Here is a 26,911-nt window from a genome sequence, read left to right on the forward strand (position 1 = left end):
CCGTGTGAGTGTGAGGTGTACTGTGCTTCGGTGCGAGTATTTTGCTGTTGTGTCTTCAACGTCTCGATATTCAGTGACATAGCAGTGTACAAAGCTTACTATCGCAATGAATATAATGTTATACTAATTTAATGCTCATGTAGTTACATGTTGTAAACATCCGTGAGTTTGTAAAAATCTTATTTGTTTACTTTTACGACACTGCTGCGGTTGCCATGCGTTTGTAGACCAAGGAACTGCCAAGGCAAGTGCAGTCACGATCGGGCAAGTGGTAGACCCTCATAAAAGAAGATTTTGAATCCGATGGCCTTACCTTCCTCGTGAACTTTATCGAGTGTCTTCCCCCTTTATTACGTTAGTATTATTTCATCACAGTGTAAAGAAAAATGACGGGATTAACGAACCCTAACACTGAGTTGGAACAACATCTCGTTGCATTGCTTGCCAAGTTAGAGCGGGATGCAGGCGTTCGTGATGAGGGCAGGCCGGCACAGCGAGTGCGGTGGAGTATGGGCAGCATGTTTGCTGAAGTACGGACGTTAGAATTATGGCGTGCTGTCATAGCAGAGTGTTTGGCTTGTGTATTCTACGTGCTGCTGGTGTGTGGAGCATACAGTCCTTGGGCTGGCCAGCCATCGAGACCTGATAGGCACGTCGTCATATCTCTCGTCGCCGGCTTTGCCATGACCGTGCTGGTGCACTGCTTTCAGGAGGTGGGTTTCCTTAAGTTCGTGAAAGAGTTTCACAAAATAATATTTTTCCTTATTACTTATAGTTGATAAGATGTACGAAAAAAATGCACATGAAAATTTATTTGCTTCAAAGTTTCTTTCTACTTCGGAAGTTCGGTGTTCGTCATCTGTGGGAGTGTCTTCAAAGCTGCTGAAGCAGAAGTGGTTAACGACTGATCCTTGGAATGCAGCGGCGGGATGAATTTTGCAAATTCTTTGAGCCCCGGCACGTTTACGATTAATTTTTACGTTAGATTAAAATCCGAAGCCACGAGAGAATCCTCAGTATTCGGTTAGTCATTGCATTTTCAACGTCTTCGACATTGAATAAAACATTACCCGTCTCAAGGCATACATCGATCTTGCCTCATAATTGCAAAGTAGTCGTATTATTAACAGAAATTTCAGTGAAATTCTATAAATTTTTAAATAATCTTTTAAATCAGAAATTCTATAAACTCTTATTACTGTGGCGACTAGAGTCATTGACTGTAGTTACATGTTGTAACCACGTTTTAAATACCTACCTACTGTTATTCTGCCTTAGCCTTCTTTTAAAATGGTTAGCTTGCTTTCAAAGCAATGCAAAGCATATGGTTAGCTTTATTTCAATATTCATCTTATGATTCTGTTAAACAGCTAATGAACACGTGGTCGCTACAACTCCAGGGTCTTCGACCCGCATTTAGACGTCATACGGTTCTCTGTGTACCCAGATCTAAGTTTTTATTCTTTTAGATATTTTATCGTAAGTTTCCATATGATTTCGGATTTTTGATTGGTTTTTTAGTGGTGACTGGGTGATGAACCAACAGCTTCTGAACCAAGTTTGGCCTTTGGCTGCAGTTGGCCAAAATCTGCCTTATCACCTCGTTGCCTTTTTAATTGGAAACGCTGTAGGGGCTTCCTTAAGAATCTTATTTTCACAACCTACTCGTCTGATTTTATTTTATTTTAAAAATGTAATTTTTTTTTAACTTTGATCTCATGATTGCGTCATCACGTTTTGTTTCTGGTTTCGTCTCTTGAAACTGCTTTTTTTCTCACATTTTTTGTTGAAGTATTGGTCTGTTTATTGAAGTATTAGTCTTTTGAAGACTGCAAGTCTTTTGTTCCGCAGCAGATAGTCTTGCGTTTCGCTGCAGGTCGTGTTGTGTTTTGCTGCAAGTCGTGTTGTGTTTTGCTGCAAGTCATGTTGTGTTCCGCTGCAAGTCATGTTGTGTTTCGCTGCAAGTCATGTTGTGTTTCGCTGCAAGTCTTGTTGTGTTTCGCTGCAAGTCATGTTGTGTTCCGCTGCAAGTCATGTTGTGTTTCGCTGCAAGTCATGTTGTGTTTTGCTGCAAGTCGTGTTGTGTTTCGCTGCAAGTCTTGTTGTGTTTCGCTGCAAGTCAAAAAAAGTTCTCATGTGATCTAAAATATGTTAGCGTATGATATAAAATATGTTATTATGTTGTGCAGGTGTCAGGGAGCCACATCAACCCTGCCATCACGCTCTCGCTGGCGGTGCTGAGACGCGTGTCGCCTCTCCGTGCGACGATGTACGTCCTCGCGCAGCTCGGGGGCGGCATTGCCGGCGCTGCTCTGCTCTTCGGGTCAGTTCTTACTCCATTATTTATTTATCTTATGTGCAATTTTAATATTTTTATGTGTGCAATTTTCGTTCCGCTTCTGCGCAATTTTCGTTTCACTTCTGCGCAATTTTGTTCCCCCATTTCCGCAATTTTCGTTTCACTTCTGTGCAATTTAGTCCCCCCTTTCTGCAATTTTGGTTTCACTTCTGCGCAATTTTGTTCCCCCCTTTCCGCAGTTTTGGTTCCACTTCTGCGCATTTTTCGTTCCACTTCTGCTCAATTTTGGTTCGATATTTTTTCGCATGTTCGACGCATTTTTGATACATGTTACTTTTGCACTAAGTAGGAACTTTCTTTTTTGTTCGTCTTCTTTTATCTCTAGCATATAACATTCGTTATTCGATGATTCAATCGTTGACTTGGTAGAATTTGATTGATATACCTTTAATATTATTTGCAATTACGAGTGTCTGAATTTCAAAAACGCTTTCACCAACTCGTTGGCAGTTTTTATTGACTCTTCTATTGAAGATGTTTGAGTTAATAAAAGAAACCTGGCCATTACAGTTTTGGCTATGAGACGCAGACTCGTGTGATGGAATTACTTTGTAACAGCTAAAAATTATATTTCTATTTTGCTATGTCATCTCTACGTATGGGTTATTTTATCGTTTAGCTTTATCTGCATTTATCACCATTTATACAAGCTTTATCATCTTTGAAGATTACATTTGCGATAACTGTTATGTTCAGTGGACATTTATTGTAGTGAAAAAGCGCTGGGTTGAAAAACTTGTCACTGGGTTAAATTTTAAACTTGAAATTTAGTGACAATTAAAAAGTATTTTAAGTTGTCGTGGTTCTCCGATGTAAAGAAATTAAGAATAGCTTACGTTGTCTGCGGTTCTTCGATGTAGAGAACCATGTTGAGTTATCAGTCTATAGTTTTTCATTCAACGAATTATGCTACGTTTTATTTATTCAGAATTCGATTCAAAGAACCATGCTACGTTGCCGGTGGCTGTTCAATTTTGTGAGTCGTCTAGCTGACCAAATCTCACATTTCTGTTCTTGAAACGCAATAAATTTTTATAGTTCTTGCCGAGTTCTGATTGTTAAGGCAGGTTCATCTAAATACATAAGACATTCCCATCTAATATCTCAAATTTTTCTCTTTATACATATACCAATCATGAATGTAAAGAAACAATTTCAATTTCGGTGAATTTTCGTTTATTGCCGCATATATTATTGGCGGTATTTACCATGTTTGAATTGGTGAACGGAAGATATGATTAGGCGTATCGAAAATACTTTCGATACGCCTTTCGATTCAAATCCGACTTTTTATAATCGCATTGCTGAAAGATAAAGGTGGCACAAGCAGGCTAGAAAATAACAAATTATAAAATTTGCCTGTAATGTGTGAACAATGAACTTCTTAAAAATTCTTATTGTGAGATCGCTTAACAATAGATTGGGTGGGACTATAGTGAGTTGTGTGTCGTTGAGCTGTGTACCGTGAAGGCCGGCCCAGGCCCATACTTTAAAAAAAGTTAAGAGATCGTAAGTCCATCAGCCAATCATTGACGGCCTTTCAAGCAAAATCCACCAATCATAGGCAAGAAAATAGAGCGTAAGTACTTACGTTCACTTAGCCAGTTTTGAAAGTATGGCCCAGGCATGTCCAGTGACAGCTGGACGGCGGGCACCTCGATCGCTGCTTGGGCGGCCGAGGAGGGTCGGAGACGAGTAGATGGTGTTTTTTTTACCTCGTGGAAATGATGATTATGATGGAACAACGCTCATATGCGGCCTGTAACTCCAACACTTCTGCCGGAGTTGCACCTGCAACACCTCTGTCGGAGTTGCTAGGTACTGCAACACCTCTGTCAGAGTTGCTACTGTAACACCTCTGTCAGAGTTGCTACTGTAACACCTCTGTCAGAGTTGCTAATGTAACACCTCTGTCAGAGTTGCTACTGTAACACCTCTTGTCAGAGTTGCTAATGTAACACCTCTGTCAGAGTTGCTACTGCAACACCTCTGTCAGAGTTGCTACTGCAACACCTCTGTCAGAGTTGCTACTGTAACACCTCTGTCAGAGTTGCTACTGTAACACCTCTTCAGAGTTGCTATTGCAACACCTCTGTCCTGTCAGAGTTGCTACTGCAACACCTCTGTCCTGTCAGAGTTGCTACTGCAACACCTCTGCCAGCGTGTTTCGCTGCAAGTCTTTGTTTCTACTTTTATTTGTTGTTTCTTATATTTTTACTTTATTCATACGCGAATCACACGCGTGTACCACTGACTAACATGTTTGTGACATATATTACTGTTAACTAGAAGTCTTGTAGATCAATCAAGATTTTCTTCTTGGCTGAATACTTTCTGGCAGTTTGATGTGACCGTTTAATTAGAAGTTGAAAATGAACTTATGGTTTTCATTTCTGCATCTCGATGAGAAACGGGTACTTATAATAAATTAAAACTGTATTAAAGTTTAATAATAATTATAATTACGGATTAAATTTAACTAATGATTTTCTTGTGATGAAATGAAGCCTAATTATGCAATTATTTTTTCCTGCTATAAATGCTCTTATTTTTGACTGTCACTGTCTTATTTTTGATACTGTCATGGCTTCGTTTGGGAATGTACGTCTGACTTGATTGCCTCTAGGGATCAAGTAACCTCAGATTTAGTCTTATCGTTCAAAATATCAGTTAGGACAAGAAAAACGACTGGTAGGCTCTTCTCGAGTTACAGCTGCTGGCTGGAGAATCCAGACTGGAGGTAAAAAGTTGTTCTCTTCCCGAGCGATTGAGGTATTTCAACTGCAGGTGTAAGCTGTTCAGAGCTGTTGGCATTATACATTAGTATACCCTATTGTATTGAGTATTGAGATCGAGAATAACCTTTGTATTTTTTAACCTATTTATATTTATTCTGTATTCAAGTTCGTGTTCGATTGCTTTGAATACAGACGCGCGTCCAATGTACTTTTATATGTGCCATTTTGGCTGTTTCCAGGCACTCATTTGGAGCTCATGCACTTGATTTTTGTTTGAACGTATTGTGTTGCTGCTTTCAGCTGAAATTTTGTAAACTGTTTAATTGCAGAGCAGATTGTGGTATTACTGATCAATATTTTCTGTTAATAAAATGAGTTTGCTCATTGTTACACTAAAATAGAAAAATTTTCAAAGTTAATCGTTGCTTTTAGTCTTCGAATTCGTTGGTCTGAAATTCCACTACCCATTTTTATGCTCAGCTTACTTTTTTATTCTGTCTTTCTAGGAAACTGAGTCGAATTTAGCACAAAAGGTTATTGTGTATTGTGCTGAGACTTCGAATCGAAAAAGGAAAGGTATTCGTTTGCATTGTTGTAGGATGGGTGCCATCAAGGGCAGGTGTTCAGGTAGAGGCGTCCTGGGCCTCTGTGTTGGGTCGGGACAGAAATAGGATAACGGTCGTGGATCTTCTAGGGAATCTTTGTTTATACCCCAAAATCTCTCTGGCTCTGCATGGAGCCTGTGCTTTTATGGCTGGATACACGTAAAATTCATATGATGGTTGCGCCTAAATGTGTTTACCGTGTGCGATTTGAATTCATTTGATCGATTATAGCTTTAAATCCCTGAAAATATGTTTATTCAATGATATTATGACTCTGACTCTATATCTGTTGTTGATTTATAAATTCTCTATTTCTCGATGTCTCGATTTATATATGTACGGTATATATTTTTTTGAGCGTTGCAAGCTGCAAGAACCTGAAGAACTCTTTCGACTGAGATCAAAGTTTAAACTTCTCTGAAGTCACGATCTAATTCACTGCAAAATTATGGAAACATAATTTTTAGATCAGAAATGAAGCATGTGGATTACTGAATTATTTCATGGCATCAGTAAATACTGTTACTAAATACTCACATCGAAAAATGTCAAGTAAATAAAGGCACTTTACTCTGCCAACGATGAAAACGCGCCTTTAAATCACGCTGGATAAAATCTTGGCAATTTTACGGACAGTTGTCTCGTTCGTGGCGCCTGTTTTATTTTTTGCCTATTCGTGAACCTACGTGCCCGAAGCGGGCCTCACATGCCCGAATCATTGTCGGACCACGATCGCAACTGGGCCGATCTTCAGCCAACAATGATACGACCTTAAATACGTGCCCGAAGCGGGCCTCACATGCCCGAATCATACCCGTGTATCAGTGGCCTACAATGCCACGGACGTAAATTTCAATTGAGTTTGGCAACGGACGCAGGTGTTGGCTGGCCAATTGTCCTCTAGCAGATGACGCTGTTCTTTCTTTCACGGATTACGCAAACTTGTGCGGCTCTTCCCTAACAAAATTTAGAGTCGCCCCAGCTTCTGGCAATTCAAATCAGAAGCTGCCGCGTCTGTAAATTTTCACTGGGTTACGTCGACGCTCATCAACTTAGATGATAGGGAAATTTATAATCACTGCGATTTGAATTACCACATGGCACATAGTGCTGTTTTTTGCTCTAATGTTCCTCAAATTTTGTTATCCTAGTGGAAATGTGTAAAAAATTATATCCAGATGCAAATGTAACGATAAAAACGTGATGCGTGTTGAGTTCAAATGTTTGTAGCAATCACATCTCGTCGATGTAAAGTTGAATTTAAATTATGTGAATTGAAAGTATATTCCCCTCGTTCTTTTCGTTTTTATTTCTGTATATTTCGATTCTAACATGCAGAGTAAATTTAATCTTTTTACGTACATACTTTTGGAAGATAAGAAAGCAAAATACGTACGTAGCAAGATCTGATACTTTGATCATTCAATAATCGTTATGATTTTGTTCAAAAATATTTATAATTCAAACATGATTGAGTAAAACCTGTGAAAGTGTGACTGAATATTTTGTGGCTCAAGTCTTTTGCTGTCAAATGACAATAGGCGCTAAATAGATTTTTGTGTTATCGTGCCAACGATATCATGCTTCTGCCACCTGCAAGTTTGACGACATTTTCATTACTTTTGCTTCAATATTCATGATAGAATGTTTGAAACCTCATTGGGTTTTTATCGGGTTTTCCATGTAAGGTAATCTTACAAATTAATGATTCTAATGTGGCAATATTGAATTATTGTAAAAAATGTAAGAAATAACCTATTATATATTTACAAATTGAATTGCTTAGAAAGTTAGAATGTTATATTTTTACACGTGAGTGACGATGTATTTTTAGCTCAATAAAAATAGCAATTTCTAACTTCACTTGAAAGAAAATATATTTGAATACATATCTTAATTTGTCATAATTGTATATTATAGCATCAGAAATCTACTTTTATCTGTATTTCTGTGCCCTGGGAGTAAAAGAAAACTTGGAACAATAAAGGTAGTATCGTTCCTGAGTCTCGTTGAGAGGGCCTTTCGCAATATTGCCTCAAGATCAGCGTTGCGGTTCCACACGATCATCTACGCAAGTATTGGCTGCTGAGAATGTGCATAAAATAAACATAGCCGCGGAGAAATATACTTTCCAAGGAATCTTCGTGAAAAATACCGGCCTGTATTGGAGGGACTATGAAAACATAAACATCTCGAGACGTTCAGCTGGCGAGATCCCGACGGCAGTTGGGTGGCAGGGCGCTAGGAGGCAGTCAGAGAAATAAGTGGGTGCTTGTGCAAATAACGATGCACGTTTTGTACTGTTTATAGGTCATCGAAACCCTCTTTGTACCTATGAAAAAGCATAAATGCATAAAGCTGAGCTTGCTTTTACGCTAGGCGGTTTCTGTTACGCTACATACTTTCTGCTACTACGCTACGTGCAGAAACATTCAGTAGTAAAACCTATTCAATGCTGTGAGTGAAATTATGCTTGCATCAAAAAACGGGCTTTGATAAAACATTTTACTTGGTACGCTACGCGTTTTCTACTACGCCACGTGCAGAAAGTGTATCAACACATTGAATGGGACAACATGACCCATTGAATTTTGTGAGCGTGAGCGCCATAAAGGCGTCTCTGGTGTACACGAAGATGCCACAAATTGCCGGTCTTACCCAAGCCTATCATGCCGCCCGGCAGCTGTCGCGGGCGTCTGCTGGAGAAGGCGAGTCGTTCTCAGTCGAGTTCTTCTTGTTGGCATCATCGTCATTCTTTACAGTATCACGTTGAAAAAAGTTCTATGGGAAGTTCGAAATCGTTATTCTGTACAGTATCACGTTAATAAATGTTATAACTTCTGCGAAAAGTTCGAATCTCATAAAAGTGTGTAATAATTTTCATTACTTATCTTATTTCATTACACGTACACTGTTAGAAAAAACGGTCCCACCGGCATCCTAGTGGCCGGTCGTCCCGTGAAAATACACTGCTTCGCCGTTTTTATCAGATGTTTTACGGATTTTTGGTGTTAAATTGGAATAAAAACGGTGGCACGGTGTTTCTTTTCACGTGCCGACCGGCCACTGAAATGCCGGTAATACCGTTAACGGTCATTTTTCTAACAGTGTAGAAAACGTGTAATGATTACCATTTGATGCGCATCATCAACTTAGATCCTAATTAGGAGTAGAGGAGTCGTTCTCAGTTCTTCTTGTTGACATCATCGTCATTCTTTACAGAATCACGTTGAAAAAGTTCTACGGAAAGTTCGAATCTCATAAAAATGTGTAATAATAATGTTCATTGCATATTTCATTACACGTAGAAAACGTGTATTGATTCGCATTTGATGCGCATCATCAACTTAGATCCTATAAAATTTGATAATTAATTTGTTTAACTTACTATTTATTGTTTTTACATCTTGTGTTCTTCCTATTTTATTATCCAATTAATAAATGATGTAATGATTCGCANAAATGATGAAATGATTCGCATCTTACACCCTCCGTCATCTGGCCGTGCTGGGAAAGGCGGGTGAAGTTAAAAAGTAACTGGCTTAAAATCGCGAAACCCGTTCCGTTGCCTCGCCGTTTTACCTGTTCCAGGTGTGGAAGAGAAGACAAATGTCCCGATTTAAGAGGCGTGTCCCGAAGGGAACGTGTGCTGTGCCGCAGGGCCTTCATTATCAAGCTCCCGTAATTTAATGGAAGTATCCATTAAGCCGCGGATCGTCGGGCAACCGAAGGTTTTATTGTGGATCAGCGCTTAGCCGGCGGGGTGTCTGAACGCCTGCAGTTCTCGTTTGGTTTGCTGGTGTTTTGCGGAGTACAGAAAACTGTTATTATTATTATTATTATCATTTTTAATATTGACATTACTTTTTAGCGCATTTTCTCATTTATGAAAAAAGGCACTATTGTGCTCTTCATGTCCGTCAGTCCGTCCGTCCGTCTGTCTGTGACTTCACGTTACCGAGTATCCATGATACTCGGCAACCTAAAAAATGCGCTCTCTGTCACTCACAACAGTGAGTACCGATACATTTTTTCTCATTATCATCATTATTATTCTACTGAGTGATTGTCGTAAAATAGGATCAGATAAGAAGTTCTAGCGCCACTAGTGATAACCACGCATAGCATTTCATATCTAATTTTTACTTGTAATTGATGATGTTGAATTATCATGGAAATTCGTTCGCATCTTCAGTTTCTGTACGATGAAAGTTGCCATATTATATTTAATAATGCCTTCTGTGAGCATGCTTGTATGACTCCTCCTACCTAATTTATATTTTATATTTCATTTATTTATATTTTATTTGTATTTATATTTTAAATTAACATTTTTTCGATTCGATTTGTTTTATAATTATCTTCTACGGGCGTGAGTTATCATTTTGATCGCGAGGAATGCGTCTGTCTTGTTTGTGCTTTATATAGCTGAGCGAAAGGCTCCCTCTAATCGGGCGATTGTTGCACGAAATATCTTCAATTTGTACTAGTTTGATATCATCTTTTTGTTCGATATTCAGTGTTTTATTAATGTAAATCTGATTAGTCTGTTGAGCTTCGTCTGTTGTGAACATCATCTGTTGAACGTTTACCGTCTGGGATTGTCTGGATTATTGAATTTTTTAGAGGACGTTTCATATTCTGTGCTTATGCAATTGCGATAATCAGAAACATTTTAGTGGACTTTAATGACGCAGGAATAACTGTGTTCTCTAAATTGATAAAGAGGAAAACTTAAAATTTTAAAAGTCGTCAAATTGGGCCCTTTCATTAGAGGGCAATTATATGATGAACTTTTTATGTTAGGTAACATAAGTGTACCAAGTTTCAGAGTGATCCGTCCATAAACAAAAAAGTTTTTCTGGAGGGTATACCTACCCCTTATAACCATGCAAGGCATGCAGCTACATCTGCGTGGGGTTTGAAGTTATTTCTATATCTGCAACGCAGAAATAGAACAAAATATTATTGAACAAAATTTATTTCTTTTATTGAACAAAACAATTTACATCAACATTTGTATTTACTCTTCTCCTGGTGAGGTTAACATTTGTACTGCTGCGTTAAAATGACGTCCAAATTCTAATTGTGGTGACAAATTAGCGTTATTTTATTAAAGCAGAAAGCTTTTTGGTTGTGAAAATAACAGTTTGTTGTTGCAATTTCGTTTGATAATTTGACCAGAAAGTTAGATCAACAGTCTATCTTAAGATAGTCGTTTAAACCCACAAGCTTTAAAGAAAGCTAGAAGCCTTGAGGGTCCCTTGGGGCCATGGTCCATGAAGCCATGGTCCAGACCCTTACAGTCTTCACTCTAATATTCGCCCAATTAAAAATGATTGTATGTATTAACTGAAGAAAAAGAACGGCCAAATTGGACTTAGACGGGATTGCACAGCACTCTGGCATTAAGCATGCATGGTCCCATTGTTATTTACGTTCGTTTGGTGTCTTCCGGTTACTGTATAGGTGGGCGATTGGTAAGTAAAGTGATTTCAATTTCAAATAATTTCCCTATAATGCAAAAAATTATATAAACAACTTAGGTTTTGTATATTAAAATATCCAAATGGTTCGCGTAATTTGCTCGGAAGAGCGACTGGTTGGAAATATTGGATGTAAAATATGGAATTCGGCTCAATTTTATTGTTTGTGGAAGTCATTAGGTATAATGTAGTATACTTATCCCTCAAACCTACGCAAATACGTTGATTTTTCTTTTGTGCTACTAAGCTTTACATTTTTCTGTAAGTAACTTAAAAACAATATATGGGACCGCCTACACTTATTTTGAAAGGCGTTGGAAGTCATCACAATCCAATATAATATTAGGATTTGGTTGCTGTTGACACGGAAATAACTAGTATGGCGTCAACAACCGATTAAATTCCTATGAAATATCTCACTGCAGTGCGTCCATCACCATTGCTATGTATCACATCATTTGCATCGTGTTAAGGTTCCTATACGTTTGTTGTGATGCATCTTGCGCCAATCCATCATCAGCATTATGATCGTATAGTATTTATTAAAGCATACTTTTTTATCTATAACTTCCCGCTGAGGTGATGTCTTCAGACTCGTGTCCCTGACCGGCAGAAGTTCTAAAGAGGTTTGCATTCCCTTCGGCTCTGTTATTCAGAGACTCCCCGCTGAGCTACAGGCATCCAAATGCGGGTTGAATTTAATTAGGTATAGGTTTGTAGGTAGGAGGATGCCTCGTACTTCTCCTGTCTTGCGGGCCTTTGGCCAACGGACAGCAAAAGCCTCCTCTTGTATATATCTTGTTTTTCTCTTCACCTCCTATCCTTACTTATTGTTGTGCCTGCTATTTGTTGTATAAATTACAGTTTTCTACCCATTTCATCGTCGCGTTGGCCGTTTAAGATTTTATTTTTCATTTTAACTTTGATTCCCTTCACTATTACAAATCCTAGCCAAGAGGCCTACAATTATTCCTTCATTTCACATAAAAATATCTATAGTAAGATCTTCTTATTACCAATAAGAAAATAGTTATTGTGGGATCTTCTTATTACCCTTTGCACTCATGGTTCATTGCAATGAAATTCGCAAGCTGGATTTGTGAAGTTGGTGCGCTGTTGTGGTGTGTGCCGTGCGACGCCTCTTCAGGTCATCTTGGTTCATCAGTTGACCTCGACCCAAGAAGATCTTCTTTCATACCGCCGCGGCCATCTCTCGCTCCCTCCTGTGATGAAAGTCCCGAGTGAACATATGAACCGTGACGTGTTTGAAAGACCTATTTATACTTCTTTTTTTTCGGTCATCGATCTTAAGACATATTTCTTTGGTGTAACGGTCACATTTTTGTTATAGAATGGCCGAGCTTAAAGATCAGCCTCTTGGCTAGAAATGTTACTAAGAATGTGTCTTGGTATTCCAACCTGCTTTCTCCCTCCTTATTTTTTTCCCTGCAGACCTCAATGCTGGAACTATTGTTATATATTCAGTACAGTTATTCCCCTGATGGTATTCAACTTAGCATCAATTAAGTCTTCATGACTCAATTGAAAACGGCAAGATTTATCCATTTTTAAAATATTTGTGATAGCTGAAATCATTAGTTTCCTGCTTATATAAAGCCACCAACTTCGCATTAGTCTGTGTCTTGAATTGTTATCAAAAAATGTTTCGTATGTTATCATGGCAGGCATCATCCCTTGATAAATGTACATTGTACAATGTTACATGTTACACACATATATATATATATTTATATGAATTGCGTTCGAATGCGCTTATTATTGTTCCTTTGTGTGGGTAAAATCTTTGACAGATTAAAGATTTGGCAGTTCATCATAATAGTATAATTAAACCCGGTAATGGTTCATTTAAAAGAAAGATGCTTTTGGAGTTAAACGCGCTTATAATAAAGTATTCAGAATATTCAGCATGTACGCTAGGACGGTAAATTCTTCGTATAACGGGATATCTTTCTTTCCGAACATTCCACTTCTATCATAAGTTGTCTCGTCGGTTTTCTGTTCACAAGGCATGCATGATATTATTCATTTAAAAGATAACGTAGTCTTCGGTACTCGTTAATCCCAAACAGCGTTTTGCTGCCACTAATACTAGAGCGTCAGCATTTAAAAAAAAAGTTGGTGTATATATACATTACTTTAGTCCAGTTTATGTACACATTACTTCAGTCCAGTGTATGTCAACGTTACTTCAGTGCAGTGTATGCATTATACGTTACTTCAGTATAGTGTATGTATACGTTACTTCAGTGCAGTGTATGTATACATAGCTAAACTCGTGTCGTAACGGTGAATGATTATTTTTATTTATCACGTGAAATCCCTAGCATGTAATATGTTGTTATTAGCGTGTTCCATCGTATTTACTTTCATTTTGTAATAGCATTCATTTTCTAAGCCTGTTCCATCATATTTACTTTCATTTTGTAAAAGCATTAATTTTGTAAGCATGTTCCATCGCATTTAATTGCATTGCACACACGCAATATTGACACGAACGTGTTAGTTGCGCTATCAAACATTTGACTAAGAATATTCGTATTTGTGCACGTCTGTGCGTGCACTTAAAGCTTAGTTGATAATTCACGTTTTGTCGTAATTTTTTTTTAACTTTATAGGGGTTTTAATTTGCTTTAGTTCTAGTGTGTGCGATGCATGGATTACTAAATAAATGTTATTTTAATACTTAGCACAAAGCTGTCCGTTGTGTAATTATTATTTGGTAATTTATGGCACTACATCAGGTTATCAAATTGCATATGATAAATTCGATCTCAGCTGTCAGGCGTACACTCAGACACTTTTGTATTTCAAAGTGAAACCTTAGCCCAGTGAAATATTCCGGCACGAATGTCGTGCCTTGTTGCTGACATCTCTCTTGTACTAATCTCACATGCAGCCCAAACAGAGATCATAATTACATTCTTGCAGACTTAGTTGAGTTTGGACATATCTTTTAGATGCTGTCTTCTTGAGATTCTACCCAACGCATTCCCGCTCTTTTTTGGGCTCGCTGGCACTGCACTGCATGCCTTTCCCACGGTACCGTGAGAACTTGTGTGGTTCGCATGGGAAGAGGCGCCATGTTGAGTGTGGGGTTGGGGTAGGAATGGAGGGGTGAAAACCCGTGTGAAAATCAGGGTGTGAATTCGGGAATAGACCGTGAGTGATGGATCGATTCGCTGGAAGATTTATGTTGTGGAGTGAGCGAGCTAAACTTTTTGCTGTTGCAGGGAATTGTCACTTGTCTCACGCGTCCGGATGTGAGAATTACTTTGAGTACCTATAATACTTTGGTATAGTGGCAGTTTAGTTGACGCGGATTTTTTTCAGGACCTGCTTGAACTCTTTTTGGTAGGAAATTCTGGGAAGAATACTCATATCTAAACAAATGTTCATTTTCCATTATCATTTAACTCGCCACGCGAAGAACACGGCATTAACTAATTGAAAACTGCTTCTCGTGTAAAAAATATTTTCAATTAAGAGTAACATTCGAGTTTTTGATAAAGCGTTTGATGAACGATAACGAGTTGAAACATTTCAAACATCTGCTGAAGTGAAATTGTTGTGTGCTGGAGAACACATAACAGTTTCAACAACACACAACGTTAGTAAATTGTGATTTTTATGCAAGCCTTCATTTATTGTTGTGCCCATCACGATTTCTGGTAATTTTTTTAGTGTCATATTGTTTTGCTGCAATAATGTGTATAAATTTAATGTATAAATTGCGATAATTCGCACTTCCGTGCGAAATAGTTTCTGCAAATCCCTTCTTTGTGTTGACAGAACTCGTATTTAATGCATGGAAGTATTCGTATTGTTTTGCTGCAATAATGTATCTAAATTTAATGTTCATATTCAAATTGCAATAATTCGCAGTTCCGTGCTAAATAGTTTAAGCAAATCCCTTCTTTGTGTTGACAGAACCCGTATTTAATGTATTGAAGTATTCGTTCACCTTGTAAACTTTGCTCGTGCAGCTACACCATGCAATAACCGTGAACCCTTTGTTCCAGCTTGACGTTTTGCTCTATATCAGCTAGCGTTACGATATAATCATGTACTTCCTTATCTTACTTTTTAAAATGAGACGTACTTGCCATCCCATGAGACTTTCTTGTGCTTATTTGAGGTTCTTGAAATATGTATGCGTTTTCTATTTTTCAACCGTTATAGTTAAATACGTTTGCATTTCGTATTTTTAAACCGTTATTTAGAAATTTTATTATTATTTTATTCCTAGAATTTAGGAAGTTCTAGGGATGAAATAATAAAAAAATTTTAAATAACGATAAGAGAATTTTGTTCAGTTGATTCAATTTACTGAGCTCCTTGAACTCTTGTGTAGTGAACAATATTGATCGGTTTATGTAGAACACAGTAGAATTAAGTAGCTGTCCTTTCTAGAGTACATAATAACAATTANGATGTGAGACTATTAAGCTCATGTAGCCGTGAACTAAGCCAAACTGTGATGACCGCTCATGCTAAAAACTCTGCATATGGAATTTCCATTTGGAAATACTATGCTGACTACACATGCTAGATTTCATCTGAGCTAATTTTGGAGTACTGTCATAAACAATTAGCAATGTACTGCAACATTTGAAGGTTTGAAAGTGGTTTGGTATAAAATTAATAACGGCAATGTATTGCGAGATTAGGAATGTAGAGGAGGAATGTAAAGGAGGAATGTAGCTGAGGAATGTAGCTGAGGAATGTAAAGGAGGAATGTATGCACAAGATGTGTTGCTGGTGCAGGTGGCTGGTCGTAATGAGGGAGCAGGAATGTGAGGCGGAATGCGTGTTCGTTGTGTGAATTCGTGTGTGGTTGTGCGTGTATGTGTGGTTATGTGTGTGTGTTTGTGTGGAACACAGCTGTGATGCTTGCAGGTAACAGTATCAGCAGCGTTCTGATGACAATTGCATACACAACATTAATCACAATGATCATTATTTCTCAACTTTGCAACACACTTATATTTTGAAACTATAAAGTATTTTGTTACGTCTTATCATTTAGTTGTGTGTGTAGTTCTAGACTAATCTCTTGAGAGTCACTGTACAATCAAGTGTCGGATGTAAATGTGTACCCGTACAATCTATTTAAATATCGAAAGTATTATTAATACTATTGACTACTATACTATACCGCTATACTATATTTACTACTATAACTATATATTATATACCGCATTCACACACCGACGAAGAGAAACCGTCGTCCGTGCAGCGTCCCTAACGTGAACGCGGCACAACGGCCTCGTACACTAAGAAAAAACAATGGGGCATACTATCCTAAATGTGACGCATTGCACGTAGCACAGATAACACCAATAAGCAGGGTCTAACCGGGTCACGATGACTCACTCCAGGGTTAAAGTGCATCGATCGCTATTTTTATTCAAGTATCGTGCCCAAGCCAGGGGCCATGCTTTCAAAACTCGCTAAGTGAACGTAAGTACTTACGCTCTATTTTCTTGTCTATGATTGGTGGATTTTGCTCGAAAGGTCGTCAATGATTGGCTGATGAACTTACGATCTCCTAACTTCTTTGAAAGTATAGGCCCAGGCCGCCTCGTTAGTCTATGCAACCTTTGTGCTGGGGCTGAGCGGACCGTTTGCATTATTTCCACGGGAAATCCTATGATGGATTATCCAATAAATCTTAGTTTACGTTGGTCATTCATCGTAGCTTAATTTCATTTGGCTATTTACCAAAATAGAAAGTGAAATGCTTGATTTTGAGTATGGTTGTGCATGCCGTTCTATGGCATAGATAATTCAATTTATTTAGTCATTTCGAAGTACAGCCCGACGCAAAAGGTTAGCCCCACCCCTTTAAAACATCATAACACATCGAGTTTTGCCAGTTTTAACGTGCAAATGGTGGCAAAAAATTTGTCTTGCGCTCTGCAATCTATAGCTGGTAAAATTTGGTGAAGAAGTTAATTACTGGCGGAAAAATCAAGCGGTTCGTGTTTTTGCACCGACGCAAAAGGTTAGCCCCACTTTGCAAGNTTGCCACCATTTGCACAATAAAACTCGCAAAACTCGATGTGTTATGATGTTTTAAATGGGTGGGGCTAACCTTTTGCGTCGGGCATTTTCGAAACGATAGCTTTATAGGCATAAAACTGTCGAGAATCAGGATAGATATAAAACTCTATCAGTTTTGTCATTGTATTTTACTTACATTTATTTTATTTGCATTGATAGAAGCTTAGCTCTACAATGATTGCTCTGTACACTGAGAAAAATGGGCGAGACTTTTTCCAAATTGCGAAACACTCTCGCTCTGCTCTGGTCATTCTGACACAGTTTAGCCCGGCAAAGGGGCGTATCAGTATTATTGTATATTGTATATCAATATATCATACCACGATCAGAGACCGTTCTCTCTTCATGCTGTGGGTTAGAAAGTGGGTCACAATTTAATCAATATTGCCATTCATTTTTTTAAGTGTATGAACGTTGGGATGTATTCTGTTTAAATTATAGCCTGCGAAACCTGCAAATTTCTGGTTGGACTTGTTTCATCAAATGTCAACATCAAGTTTACACAATACATTTGCGCTAAACTGGTATACGTACATTCACATGGCTTTTGCACTAGGTTTTTATTGAATTTCGTATGGACTGGAAAACTTTTATTCATATAAAGAATTTATGTAAAGTGGACGGTAGTTTCGAACAATTCTATGTTTATTTCTGCTGACTTATGTATAAGCTTTAATTACAAATAACGCTTCAATGTTAATTAATACCGTGTAAGTAACGATATTTTAAAAAAGATCTTCATTCCTCGTGCTACGTTCCCGTTAAGATCCTTCACTCCGGCGCCTCGAAGTAGAAACGAGTTCCCTGGAGCCAGATTTTTTTTTTAAATTACAGGCATTTTGCGGCTAATCAAAGCCCATTTTTAAGACGAATCTGCCAATTGCCTCGGTGAAACTCGTATGAGTCAGCATCATCTTACGCGCTAAAATCATATTATTTTTAGCGCATTTTCTCATTTATGGAAAAATGCACCATTGTGCTCGCCATGTCCTTCTGTCTGTCTCTCCGTCTGTCCGTCCGTGACCTCAAGTTTACGACGACGAGAAAATGCGCTCTCTGTCACTCACTGCAGTGAGTACTGAGTTATATTTTCGTAATTTTCATGGGGATCGAACCCTGGTGCTCATACCTTGCACTGTAAACAAAGAGAAGGATTCAAGATACGCACGGCAAGTTCACCGTCTTCTATCCGACTGCAATCTTTGTTATGCGATCCAAAAAATTCTGACGAGATCCTTGTTTTGCATTTATTTGTCCTTGGCAAGTTTACAAGTCGCATCATGCCTGTATTGCCACCGTGAAGGCTGCGTCTTGTATAAATGCCTTTGATTTGCTTTACATTTATTTGTCCTTGGCAAGTTTACAAGTCGCATCATGCCTGTATTGCCACCGTGGAGACTGCGGCTTGTATAAATGCCTTTGATTTGCTTTAAATTTATTTGTCCTTGGCAAGTTTACAAGTCGCATCATGCCTGCATTGCCACCGTGCAGGCTGCGACTTGTATAAATGCCTTTGATGCCATGCCACCAAACTCGAGATCTTATCACAGGATTTGGAAGCGCGGCATGGGATTGCAATCTTTGTTATGATATTCAAAAAATTCTGACGTGGTCCTTGTTTTACATTTATCTGTCCTTGGCAAGTTTACAAGTCGCTTCATGCCTGCATTATATTTTCGTAATTTTCCTGGGGATTGAACCCTGGTGCTCATGCTTTGCACCGTAAACAAAGAGAAGGATTCAAGGTACGCACGGCAAGTTCACCGTCTTCTATCCGACTGCAATCTTTGTTATGATATTCAAAAAATTCTGACGTGGTCCTTGTTTTACATTTATCTGTCCTTGGCAAGTTTACAAGTCGCTTCATGCCTGCATTGCCACCGTGCAGGCTGCGTCTTGTATAAATGCCTTTGATGCCATGCCACTAAACTCGAGATCTTATCACAGGATTTGGAAGCGCGGCATGGGATTGTAACTTTTGTTGTCTGCTGCTGCAACTTCTGTCCTTGTTTCTGATTAAGAATTAGGTTCTTTTGAATTCTGCTGGAGCTCCAGCAATGCCGCGTGTGAAGCTTTCTTGTACCTAAGAAGGACCTAAAAAAATAACTTGAAACATTGTTTTGAACCAATTAAGGTCGATTGCGAAAGGATAATTTTCCAAATAAATAAAAGAATTATTAAGAGAGTGTCCTACACTCTGACGATGTAACGGAGGTATTCTATTCAATTATAATTGATATTATGATAATTACATTATGATTGTAATTTATAACATATAGTTGTATACAAGTTATTTATTTTCTGCAAGGTAATATTTATTATAATTATAAAATAATCATTAAAAATTATAATCAAGTAATAATTAATTTTCAATTATTATAATTTTACATGATTAGATAATTATCATTCTTCATTATTCATGCCTTTACACTCAGTTTCATTACCGGGTCACATTGTCCAAATAATGATCCACTATCTTGCCAACAGAGCGAGCAGAGAGCGGATGTAGCACTGATGTGCCCTTTTGCCCGGCCAAACTGGTTCAAAATGACTCAGAAAAGCGCAAAAAATGTATCGTTGGGTGAGATATTTTGGGGCTTATGCGAGCCCCAATGGGTGAGATATTTTGACAATATCTCACCGATTTCTCTGAGTGTATGTGGGCTTTCGATGAATTAAAGGTCTTTAGCCTTCAATCTCGTCTGAAGTGGTCTTTACCTTCTTAAGCACCAACCTTCTAACCTTTGGTCTTATACGGATACGTTAAACCTTTGGTCTGCGGATACGTTAAACCTTTGGTCTACGCTTTCGTTAAGCCTTTGGTCTGCGGATACGTTAAACCTTTGGTCTACGATTTCGTTAAGCCTTTGGTCTAACGTTAAACCTTTGGTCTGCGGATACGTTAAACCTTTGGTCTGCGGATACGTTAAACCTTTGGTCTGCGGATACGTTAAACCTTTGGTCTACGGAGACGTTAAACCTTCGGTCTGCAGATACGTTAAACCTTTGGTCTGCGGAGACGTTAAACCTTTGGTCTGCGGAGACGTTAAACCTTCGGTCTGCAGATATGTTAAACCTTTGGTCTGCGGATACGTTAAACCTATGGTCTACGGAGACGTTAAACTTTCGGTCTGCAGATACGTTAAACCTTTGGTTTACGGATACCTTAAATATCGTCAATGTGTCCGTATCTCAGGCCTGGCAATGAGAGTTGCCGTCAGAAAAGTTTATCGGCCGACGTTCACACGGAAAAGAAAACTGACGCAAGCAAACCTTTCTCGTCGAGAATCATTGTATGGTCTGCTTCTCGTTGACTAATTTCAAAAGTAATTTTTGTTTTCAGTTTGTGCTAGTTGTGGGATAAAATTAATTAAGTAATTATCTATTTGCCACTGCAAATAAAATTCAAGTTAGGCGTCACTGAGTTGTGATTCGTTACGTTATGTCGAAATGTGATGTTGAAAGCCTGCAACTGTGACAATTATATGTGCCTATATATGCGAGTTCCTAATTCATAATTAACGAAAAATTTGTACGTGAGTTATAAACCAAGTAATCTTAAAAACGCGATTATTTATTATGAAACGCTCCAGTGAAAGATAATATATAGCTGTTCAATGTTCATCGTGATTATTTACATCGAAATTTCATTAAGCCTGTTGTTGAACAAATGTGTAGGAATTGATGTGTAATTTCTATTTTGTTCAACGTCTTTTCTTCAAAAGACGTTGAAGACGTCGTTCTTCTAAAGACGTTTCTTCTTTTCTTTCGTTTCTTGTTTATAAAAGTGCGAGCGTCTTGCTATAGCCCGTGGTAACAAAGTATCACTTTCACATCAATGCCTGATTGTGAGCGGAAACAAAAGGGCTCTTTGTGAACGAAGATACTGATAACTGTTATCATATGGACGACCTCTATGTTATAATGCTTGATGGCGGGAACTGACCTCTTACTGCACTGCCTCTCAAGCCTTTTCACTTAGTTACTATATATGTTAAACATGTCTTAATATGCGTGTTACCTCAAACGCAACTGTTGATCTGCATGGAATTGAAACATATATTTAACAAATTGAAACCCCAGAAAAACACCCCTGCATGCGTAATTTATGAATGAACCCCACTTGCGAACATCCGCTCTTTGAGCTCAAACTATGACACTATACACATAAGGACTTTGTTCGCACTTATTAACTTATTAATTGCACAAACGTCAAGTTAGAGTTCCATCCCTTCCAAAATTAACCCTAGACATGTACAATTTATACATACCTACTTATCGGTTTCGCTTGAATGTTGTCACAGTTAATGAAAACATACGGTACGTTATGTTATTCGTCAAGTTAAATTGTGGAGATTAAAATTTCTTTTAACACGATGCACATAGGAAGAGAAATACGGAAATATTGAATTGAATGCAAATTAGAGATGAAAACTCAATAGGGAAACCAAAGCTTTAACGTTGACTTTCTACGCGGTCGATAGGATCGGCTCAACAATTGTTCATGTTTGTGAGTTTAGAAACATGCTCGTGGTATATGTGCTTTGAAATGGATTCATTATAATATTGCGTACTGAAGTTAAAGTAATCAAAGTTTACAGTACTCGAACAACACCTATGAAAAATCGTTTTGTTACGTACCCGGTATGGGTTTGTTTCTATTAACCCTTTTTTGGTTATCACTTGGATTATTAGACTGGCGCGTGAAGAGGCTATACACGCATGCGTGCTGGAAATCTGTCTATTAAATCGACGCGTATTGTGTCTTAAAATGCAGAAACAACGGTAAAACTACGCCCGCGAGGACGTGAAAATGATGTTAATTGAGGAATTTTATGCTCTTAAACTGGTGTAAATGCAAACACGTTTTGAGAGGTGAAATCTAAAGTTTTTTACTGAGATATTTTCAACTATGAGACATGATTCATTTCAATTTTCTTTGTCATTTTAGTTTGAATCGTGGGTCATTGTGTGCGAGAATTTTAAAATATTTTTAACTGCAGTATTAATTATATGACTAATTTAATTGGAAATTTTTGCGCTATTTAACTTCTCAGGCTCTCCGAGTTGATAAATTTTGTCAGGAATAAATTTCCCAGCATATTTTTTTCTAATTCTGCTCTCGTGCATCAACTATAGCATCAATAGATATGGAAGCTGACATCAATATAACGAGGCCAAAATATCATTGCTATATGTCTTAAATTATTAACGTTTTGACGGCTATTTTTATCTATAAATTCATACGTCTTGCAGCGCTTCGTATTGACTTCTATGCATTGCCCGCGATTTTTACAGGCATGAGCTTGACCAGGAACAAACGTGCGCTTACGTCTTGCGTTATGGTGCAACCTGTGCGTGTATCATGCGTTGTACAACCACCTGTGCGTGTACCATGCGTCGTACAACCACCTGTGCGTGTATCATGCGTCGTACAACCATCTGTGCGTGTATCATGCGTCGTACAACCATCTGTGCGTGCATGCGTCGTACAACCACCTGTGCGTGTACCATGCGTCGTACAACCACCTGTGCGTGTATCATGCGTTGTACAACCACCTGTGCGTGTACCATGCGTCGTACAACCACCTGTGCGTGTACCATGCGTCGTACAGCCACCTGTGCGTGTATCATGCGTTGTACAACCACCTGTGCGTGTATCATGCGTCGTACAACCACCTGTGCGTGTATCATGCGTTGTACAACCACCTGTGCGTGTACCATGCGTCGTACAACCACCTGTGCGTGTATCATGCGTCGTACAACCACCTGTGCGTGCATCATGCGTCATGAAGCCACCTGTGCGTGTATCATGCGTCATGAAGCCACCTGTGCGTGCTTCATGCGTCATGAAGCCACCTGTGCGTGCATCATGCGTCGTACAACCACCTGTGCGTGCATCATGCGTCATACAACCACCTGTGCGTGCATCATGCGTTGTGGAGGTCTTTACATGCATTCAGTGAAGCTTTACTGTCCCGATAAACTTCTATTTCTTCGGCCTTGAAAAAATGGCTTTAATTCTAGCTAATTTATACTAAATCATATTTCTGAATTTTAAGAGAGAGACAATTCCACAATATTATTTCCATCTACTGTTAGGTATGATTTATTAGGCATCAGTATCTCCAGTTGTCAGCTCCATATATGTGGCCTCAAATGCCTTGCGTATTTAACAATCTTTTTCTCTATATTCGGGGCCGCTGATGCCTTGCTCATGTAAGAATCTTTTTCCATTGAAGTTCCCGGCACCCGGAATTCTTGGCGGGATCATCTTAGGACGAACCGGCACTGAATAGCGGCCTGTATAGGCCATCTATGGCCGCTATGTAGGCCGTCTAGGCCGTAGGCCTAGACGGCCTCTGCTATTCATGAAGTGGAGGCGCGCGAGTTGCGCTCAGTACATCGTCCGTTGGCCGCATCGGGAGGCGGCATGGGCATGTGTTTTTTTTTCATGGCGTGTTTTGCATCGTCTGATACCTGGCATCTGGTTTGCATCATACATTTTTCATGGTGTGTTTTGCATCGTTTGATACCCAGCATCTGGTTTGCATCGTACAATATCCATCATCAGATATCCAGCATCTAGTATGCATGTCTGATATTCTTTTTTCTTGGTTTGATGCTTGATGGATCTTCTGATGTATGTTTTGTACGTAATTTGATGTTGTGTTTCTGATGTGAAGTTCTGTTTATTAGATTTTTTGCGGATGATCTCAGGTTCTATGCATCACCTTATGTACTGTTCCTTATCTGAATTTTCCCAATAACATCGTCGACAGAAAGTTTCTGTTTGAGTGATCGGTATACCAGGAATATATCCTCAGTTTTATGTGCAATAATTCTCTTATAAAAGCATAATCCATCACGACTCTCTCGAGATTTCTCCTTTGGATTTCAGCTAATGCTATTTAATTAATTTATCTTTTCTTTGAGGTAGCGACTGAGGAGGTTACGTTGCGGGTGCCAAGTGTCACGGGTTCACCATGGCCTGGGTACTCAAAATAAAGCTAATCGGTACGACCGCTGCATGGCCATTATTCGTTCTCCGATGAGCCTTCAATTTCTTGGATTGAATAGATTCATTTTGTTTTTCACATTAGGACAACAAGGGTTGACTTTGGAAAGCATTATGTCCATTATCCACCCTTGCATGGCTCGAGCCATGTAGTTTATGGGTATACCCACCCGACCGTAATCTGATATCGATTGCTGATTGTGTCGACAATATCAACTGCAATCAACGTTTCTGCGTTATGAATGAGTTGTAAATCTGGTCTGAAATCGCGACCTGCTGTTTTTGTGATATACCGGTAGGTGTTTATTTGTACCAATAAGATGCCTAGTGAACGATCGTCAATATTTTGCGGCTGTTTTCAACCTGGTAGAAATGTCAATATTCTATGTTTTTAAACTGTATCCCACTTCACCTCGTGAAATTTGCATTTGCTTCAAAATCATGTCATAAATTATCGTATCAATTTTATTATGGTTTGATTATTTACCTTGAAGTAAGTTGCTGGAAATTAGAACGCTTCAAGGAAGATGTAGCGCCAGGAGGATGTTGCAGGAGGATGTCCGAACGCAACGTTCGGACCAGGAGGATGTAGCGCCAGGAAGTTGCTGGAAATTAGAACGCTTCAAGGAAGATGTAGCACATGGGATGCCAGAGCTTTAATCTTGGCGCTAATGAATGCATTGGCGCTCAGTCTGCCTCCTTGAACAAATTTTTTACAAGGCTCATTTACCTGATATTATTTTCTTGGGGAGTTCAGCGAACTAACGGCCGACGAGCTGATGCTATAAACAGATCGGATGTCTTAAATCTTATAAAAAAAGATTTGCCATACAATTTTTCAACTTTGTACTGTCTCTTCGTCCACCACTGGTCGTGATTTTCTTTATAAGAATAATTATTTACCTACACCACAAGATAAAGACACCACAAGTATTATTTTAATCTATTCACCCCGTGAATTATTCATTATTTTAATCTATTCATTTACTTGTAAAGACACCACAAGTATTAAAGAGCTTATATAACAATAAAAGCTTGACTTTTATTCTCAATTAGAAGTTATCGTGCTTCATGAATAGCTTGCGCCAAAGCTTCTAATCCTTTGTGCAAATTGAACATCATTGCAGTTAAATTGAAAATGTAACAATTTTACTTTTGATTCCAAATAAAAATTATAAATTATAATAAAAAGTAAAGAACATTTTTGATACAAGTACTTGAATTCTTAATCGTTTTATTTACAAAACACAAATACGATCCAAGCATTTCCTATCAAGATGGAGTTGTCCTAAGAATATTGCTGAGTAACTTTGGTCCTTCATATTGAAATTCATAGGCGATTTCCGCCGTTAAATTTTCGACCTTGCATCATTTTTCGCAATCCTTTCATTGCAATACCCTTATTAAAATTCATTTTTCATGGCCATACCCGTATTAAAATTACTCAATATACATAAGTATCAAGTAATTTATCTCTAATTACTTCTGAACTTACACTTATACTCGTCCACTTTGTGTCAAAAGTATCAAGTTGCTAGAAATTTTTTCAGTCGTTGAAGGATAATGTCATCTGTATTCTACGTTACTGTAGTTGAGAGCAGTGCTTAATGAACCGCAGTTCACATTTCCCCCATGTTCTGACATTGATTTATGAACTTGGCGGCGCATAGAGGGCCTAGTGTTCGAATCCTTGTGTCGGCAGAGAAATATAATCTAGGCAGCTTCGGCAGGCTGCACTCGACAAAATGAGTGAGCCTTTGTCCAAATATCGCTGAATTTTTGTCGCGTGTGTGAGTCATCCTGACTCATATTAGCCTTGTGAAAGAGCGTGTCAGTGCTGTGTCTTGTGGGTAAGAAAGTGTGTCAATATTTTGACAAAAAGATTCTTACATTTTGTGAGCGTTTGTTCGATTCACGTCTTGCTTTTCATAGTAGCCTTCTGGTCTCGTCTGCATCGAGGATAACATTGGAACTTATTCACTCTAATTAAACATGCAAAAAGCTTAATTACCAGATACCGTTCCAGGTAACTGATCACCTTCTTTTGGCTGCTCCAACACTAAGATTTCCGTCCTTATGTTTGCTACTGCGATCGCTTGTCCTATAAAGGAAATACTCGCATAATCTTCACTAATGTGTTGATTTTATATCTATATATTTCATTTATTGGCACATATCCAGCTCTAGATTTCCTTTGTCTCATTGCTACTCTTATTTGAAACACCAATGGGAACACCTCATTGTAAACACCAAGTATCAATGATTACTTTAAACGCTAATTCATGAAAAATTTTTAAAGCAAAGAATTTTTTGCATGGGAATTCCCCCAAAATTCACCATATTTTCACGGAAAACGTTTGCTATAAAGATATGGCGAATTTTTGTGAAATTTGTTTGCTTCTAAATTTCTAGGAAGCACCAAAATGAAATGCCAATATTTTTCTTGAGAGCGTTTAATTATGATAATGGATGCCATCTTTTTCCTACCTTCTACAGTTTTTTATTATCAGTGTGTCAAATGTGATGGCAAGCATCATGAGATTCTGGAACTCGGTGATTTTCAGTGTTTTCATCTCACAAGTTTCGTTTCGGTATCATAATTAATTTTTATTAATATTTCC

At 38.4% G+C, this 26,911-nt stretch overlaps 1 protein-coding gene across 1 annotated transcript in view; it reads left to right on the top strand.

Annotated features, from left to right (window-relative positions):
* Window positions 1-26,911, top strand: part of LOC108677494 (neurogenic protein big brain) — a 43,358-nt gene continuing 16,447 nt past the window's right edge. The window contains exons 1-2 of the mRNA XM_018165717.2: window positions 1-713; window positions 2,190-2,323. Of these exons, the coding sequence (XP_018021206.2) occupies window positions 387-713; window positions 2,190-2,323 (461 nt within the window). The 5' untranslated portion in view covers window positions 1-386. The remainder of the gene's footprint in view (window positions 714-2,189; window positions 2,324-26,911) is intronic.

This window comes from Hyalella azteca, unplaced genomic scaffold (assembly GCF_000764305.2).
Source record: "Hyalella azteca isolate HAZT.00-mixed unplaced genomic scaffold, Hazt_2.0.2 contig3406, whole genome shotgun sequence".
NCBI classification, from domain to species: Eukaryota; Metazoa; Arthropoda; class Malacostraca; order Amphipoda; family Hyalellidae; genus Hyalella; species Hyalella azteca.